The sequence below is a fragment of the Salmo trutta genome, chromosome 28 (genome assembly GCF_901001165.1).
Source record: "Salmo trutta chromosome 28, fSalTru1.1, whole genome shotgun sequence".
NCBI lineage: Eukaryota > Metazoa > Chordata > Actinopteri > Salmoniformes > Salmonidae > Salmo > Salmo trutta.
The window spans coordinates 39,996,951-40,003,272 of NC_042984.1; the positions used below are offsets into that span (position 1 = coordinate 39,996,951).

The following is a 6,322-nucleotide window of genomic DNA, read 5'->3' on the forward strand; positions in this document are numbered from 1 at the left end:
ACCATAGCTAGGATGATTTTTTTTCTCGCACGGCCACGGTAGACAACGAAAACCGCGTTGCGTACTGGTGCCATAAGTGGTTAACTTCTATGGGCTAGGTGGGACGTAACCATCCCACCTGCGGGACACACTATTCAACAGCCAGTGAAATAGCATGGCGCGAAATACAAAACAGCAAAAATCTCATAATTTCATTTTCTCAAACAATCAACTATTTTACACCATTTTAAAGATAAACTTCTCGTTAATCTAACCACATTGTCCGATTTCAAAAAGGCTTCACGGCGAAAGCATAAAATTAGATTATGTTAGGACATAAACTTCACAAGAAAAACCACACAGCCGTTTTCCAAGCAAGGACATGCGTCACAAAAAACTAAAATACAGCTAAAATATTCTCTAACCTTTGATGATCTTCATCAGATGGCACTCATAGGACTTCATGTTACACAATACATGTATGTTTTGCTCGATAAAGTTCATATTTATATCCAAAAACCCCGTTTTACATTGGCGCGTGATGTTCAGAAAATGTATTCCCACCAAAACTTCCTGTGAATGTGCACATCAATTTACAAAAATACTCATCATAAATGTTGATAAAACTTACAACAGTTATTGAAAGAATTATAGATAAACTTCTCCTTAATGCAACCGCTGTGTCAGATTTTAAAATAGCTTTATGGAGAAAGCACATTTTTCAATATTCTGAGTACATAGCTCGCCATCAGAGCAAGCTATACAGATACCCGCCAAGTTCTGGGGTCAACTAAACTCAGAATTAGTATTATAAATATTCTCTTACCTTTGCTGATCTTCGTCAGAATGCACTCCCAGGACTCCTACTTCCACAAGAAATGTTATTTTTGTTCGAAATACTCCATATTTATGTCCAAATACCTCCGTTTTGTTCATGCGTTCAGATCACTATCCAAAGGCATAACGCGCGAGCATAAATCCAGACACGAAAAGTGAAATAGTTCCATTACCGTTCGTAGAAACATGTCAAACGTTGTTTACAATCAATCCTTAGGGTCTTTTTAACATAAAACGTTGATAATATTCCAACCGGACAATAGCATATTCATTACAGAGGAAAAAGAAGGAGGGGCGCGCTGGCGGGCTCGCACATCACCAAGTCCTTTGTCCTCAGGCAGTCCACTCATTGACTGAGCTCCTATTTTCTGCCCAGTAACAGGAGAAGGATGAAACACATTTCTAAAGGCTGTTGACAGCCAATGGAAGCCTTAGGAAGTGCAACGTGACCCCACAGACACTGTAGTTTCGATAGGGATTCAAAAGAAGAACTTGACTTGCCTAGTTAAATAAAAAGTTTACTTTCAAGTCTAACTTTTCTCCAGCAGAAGGAGCTATACTCCATGTAATAACTCCTGCCTCATCGTCAGTCACTGTGACGATCGTCGTAATGAGGAGACCAAGGTGCAGCGTGGTGAGTGCTCATGATACATTTATTTTAACTCAGAACACTAAATCAAAACAATAAACAGAAAACGAACGTCACGTTCTGCAGGCTAAACTGAGCTGTACAAAAATAAGATCACACACTGAAGGAGGGAAAAAGGGCTGCCGAAGTATGATTCCCAATCAGAGACAACGATAGACAGCTGCCACTGATTGGAAACCATACTAGGCCAAAACAAAGAAATACAACACATAGAATACCCACCCCACACCCTGACCTAACAAAATAGAGAAATAAAACGTCTCTCTCAGGTCAGGGCGTGACAGTCACTGGTAGGCTGCGTTCTGTTACCTTTGTCCCTGTAGTGTGAATCATGTACTGTTGGTGTTTGCACTTTCACAGAGAGGCACCATTACATGCCATGGGCAAGAGTGGTGGCTGGAGAGAGAGAGTGATGGAGGGAGAAAAACTGCATTCACCTCTTCCCTATAACTCATGCTCAGAGAGGATGAACCTAGCAGGATGTTCAAAAGACATTCGGATTCCCCAGGTGCATTACATTTGTATGCCATATGTAACCAAAATGAAAGAAAATGTACAAAACATGGGTTTGCTGAAGAAATGCATCATTAGTTATTGCTTAACAACAACAAAGATATCTTCACTTGTTTTTGTTTTCTACTCTAGACAGATTGAAATAAACATTGTATAAGTACCGGAACGTTAATAATATGTCTACATCAAAGTACTGTACACTAAATCTGTGTTTAGTAACAATAACCTCTAAACAAGGATAGGTCATCCATCTTGTGTGTATAGCGTTGAAAAATTAGGACATTTACAATTGATTGATTATAATATCATCAGCACCTGAATTAACACTAAGTACACCAAGAAAATGATATAGATGAATCCAGATAAAAATCTAGATAACACAAAATCTACTAATTCCCCATAAAACATTTATTAAAACATAGAAATGATTTTGCATACATGTCATAAAGATAGAGTAAACAAAAAAAAAATATATAGTTATTAAATCACATTTTATAACATGGCACTATTGTACCAGCATGCAAAGCTAAAAGCTAAGAAATAACAATGTTTCACAGTTCCAGATTAGAAGTCCGTGCGTTCCATTCTGATGGTTGTTATGGTGATCCGGTGAGCTCACTCTTCAACATGCTGACCTGCTCAACAGAAGGGGACATGTCTGTGACATTATATTTCATAAAATACTCAAATCATATTTCCTCAAACACTGTGTATACTTTCATATACAGTACATTAATAACAATTCTAAACTTGTTGGTTCGAGCCCTGAATGCTGATTGGCTGACAGCTGTGGTATATCAGACGGTATACCACGGGTATGACAAAACATTTATTTGAACTACTGTAATTACGTTGGTAACTAGTTTATAATAGTAATAAGGCTACGGCTAAAGGCAGAACAGCCCTTAGCCGTGGTATATTGGCCATATACTGTACCACACCTCCTCGGGCCTTATTGCTTATTGCATAGTCAACTCTGTATGTATGCAACAGCTATTGTGCAGCACACACAGTCCCAAGCCGTTGAAGGCATAAATAGCAGGAGTTGAAAGAGTGGCTGATTGGACTAACCTGCATTCAGTGTTACCTATGTTCAGTAATGGTGTAGGATAGAGAAACTCACCTGAGTGGTGTTGACCTCAGCCACATTAAACCAGTTCCACATTCGGTTTAGAACACCTGTGCTAAATCATTTTTATTGTTGAAAGGTAGAGACTGTCACCTGGTTGGTCTTGGCGTGTCTTCCTGGGTACCCTGATTTCCCCTAAACATAGTTATCAAAACTTTACAACATGGTTCAATCAGAGCTACAGTTATCAACACTTTACAACATGGTTCAATCAGAGCTAGTTATCAACACTTTACAACATGGTTCAATCAGAGCTACAGTTATCAACACTTTACAACATGGTTCAATCAGAGCTAGTTATCAACACTTTACAACATGGTTCAATCAGAGCTAGTTATCAACACTTTACAACATGGTTCAATCAGAGCTACAGTTATCAACACTTTACAACATGGTTCAATCAGAGCTAGTTATCAACACTTTACAACATGGTTCAATCAGAGCTAGTTATCAACACTTTACAACATGACTCAATCAGAGCTAGTTATCAACACTTTACAACATGGTTCAATCAGAGCTACAGTTATCAACACTTTACAACATGGTTCAATCAGAGCTAGTTATCAACACTTTACAACATGACTCAATCAGAGCTACAGTTATCAACACTTTACAACATGACTCAATCAGAGCTAGTTATCAACACTTTACAACATGGTTCAATCAGAGCTAGTTATCAACACTTTACAACATGGTTCAATCAGAGCTAGTTATCAACACTTTACAACATGGTTCAATCAGAGCTACAGTTATCAACACTTTACAACATGGTTCAATCAGAGCTAGTTATCAACACTTTACAACATGGTTCAATCAGAGCTAGTTATCAACACTTTACAACATGGTTCAATCAGAGCTAGTTATCAACACTTTACAACATGACTCAATCAGAGCTACAGTTATCAACACTTTACAACATGACTCAATCAGAGCTAGTTATCAACACTTTACAACATGGTTCAATCAGAGCTAGTTATCAACACTTTACAACATGACTCAATCAGAGCTAGTTATCAACACTTTACAACATGGTTCAATCAGAGCTAGTTATCAACACTTTACAACATGGTTCAATCAGAGCTACAGTTATCAACACTTTACAACATGGTTCAATCAGAGCTAGTTATCAACACTTTACAACATGGTTCAATCAGAACTAGTTATCAACACTTTACAACATGGTTCAATCAGAGCTAGTTATCAACACTTTACAACATGGTTCAATCAGAGCTAGTTATCAACACTTTACAACATGACTCAATCAGAGCTAGTTATCAACACTTTACAACATGATTCAATCAGAGCTAGTTATCAACACTTTACAACATGGTTCAATCAGAGCTAGTTATCAACACTTTACAACATGGTTCAATCAGAACTAGTTATCAACACTTTACAACATGGTTCAATCAGAGCTACAGTTATCAACACTTTACAACATGACTCAATCAGAGCTAGTTATCAACACTTTACAACATGGTTCAATCAGAGCTAGTTATCAACACTTTACAACATGGTTCAATCAGAGCTAGTTATCAACACTTTACAACATGGTTCAATCAGAGCTAGTTTTCAACACTTTACAACATGGTTCAATCAGAGATACAGTTATCAACACTTTACAACATGGTTCAATCAGAGCTAGTTATCAACACTTTACAACATGGTTCAATCAGAGCTACAGTTATCAACACTTTACAACATGGTTCAATCAGAGCTACAGTTATCAACACTTTACAACATGACTCAATCAGAGCTAGTTATCAACACTTTAAAGCATGGTTCAATGCAAGCAACAGTTGTCAACACTCATCAGTCACAATTGAAGGCTGTTACAAATTGTAAATGTATACACCATAACATGGTTGAGGGTCCTCACCTTGAGCCCGGCGCCTACGGCATTTCACCAGCAGTACGATGGTCACCAGCAGGTAAAGAGACACCACCAGTAGACTACACAGCAGCCTGGACAGAGACTTGGACCGCACTGGCCCTGGGCCTAGAAAGAGAATTATACAATTTAAAAATACTTCTATGCGCACACACACACACACACACACACACACACACACACACACACACACACACACACACACACACACACACACACACACCTGTCACAGTCATCCAGCTCTCTGGTGATTCTCCTTCAGAGTTGGAACACTTGTAGAGTCCTTCATCTGACTTGGATACTGCAGGGATGGTCATCTGTCCTGTCGTCTCAGTCCTGATGAGGGATCCATCTTTGTAGAAATCAGCTGTGAAGTTTGAGGACGTGTCCTTCGTTTTCTTGTCTTCATGTCTGCAGCGCAGAGTCACAGAATCTCCTTCAGTTACAGGAAGGGCGGGGCTCTCCAGGATCACAGCACCACCTGTACGAATGAAAGGTTAGTCAGTGTTTATCAATCCATTGCTGGGGAACCCCTGGGGTGTGCAATTTTTTTTTCTCTAGTCCTGCAAAACACAACGATTTAACTAATTAAGCAAGCACCAAGCCCTAGATTGGTTGTATCAGTTCGGTTAGTGCTGGGCTGGAACAAAAATGTGCACACCCTGTGGGTACCAGGAATGGATTGATAAAAAACTGGATGAGCTATTTGACCTAAAATAATACGGTAATGTATGTACTGCAAAGGCAATAAACACTAATGTAAATATTGTCGGTGGACATACCATGTACTGTGATGTTGACAGCGTTGCTGCATTGTCCAGACCGAGACTCACACCAGTACACTCCACTGTCTGATGTTTTGGCTGTCTTGATGACGTATTTGGAACCGTGATTGAACCCCCAGTCGACTCCAGTCACTGTGTACCTCTTCAGTCTCCATCTAGCAGAGCTCACCTGAACCTCACAGCTCAGAGAGACAGACTTATATTCAAGGAACTGAGATCTGTCGGGACTGATACTCAGGGAGGCTGAAGACCAACCTGAGAGAGAGGGAGAGAGGGAGAGAAAGACAGGACACATTGCACATACAAACGTACAGAATGGCTTCCCATTTATATTAACTAAACCAGAATAAGAAATATATGATTTTTTAAAAATATTTAAATTCTGCATGTGATTTTATTTTACACACACACACACACACACACACACACACACACACACACACACACACACACACACACACACACACACACACACACACACACACACACACACACACACACACACACACACACACCTGTCATCACAGTCATCCAGCTCT

At 39.4% G+C, this 6,322-nt stretch overlaps 1 protein-coding gene across 2 annotated transcripts in view; it reads right to left on the bottom strand.

Moving 5' to 3' along the window:
- Positions 1 to 2,130: 2,130 nt before the first annotated feature.
- Positions 2,131 to 6,322, bottom strand: part of LOC115166222 (low affinity immunoglobulin gamma Fc region receptor II-a-like) — an 11,492-nt gene continuing 7,300 nt past the window's right edge. Inside the window, exons 4-9 of one of the 2 annotated variants that reach the window (XM_029720041.1) lie at positions 6,299 to 6,322; positions 5,781 to 6,038; positions 5,222 to 5,479; positions 4,987 to 5,106; positions 3,201 to 3,242; positions 2,131 to 2,613 (exon numbers count right to left, since the gene is read on the bottom strand). The exon at positions 6,299 to 6,322 is cut by the window's right edge and continues 222 nt beyond it. In XM_029720041.1, the coding sequence (XP_029575901.1) occupies positions 2,594 to 2,613; positions 3,201 to 3,242; positions 4,987 to 5,106; positions 5,222 to 5,479; positions 5,781 to 6,038; positions 6,299 to 6,322 (722 nt within the window). In that variant the 3' untranslated portion in view covers positions 2,131 to 2,593. Of the gene's footprint in view, positions 2,614 to 3,109; positions 3,243 to 4,986; positions 5,107 to 5,221; positions 5,480 to 5,780; positions 6,039 to 6,298 lie in introns of those variants that run through there. The other variant, XM_029720040.1, reaches the window with a different exon arrangement.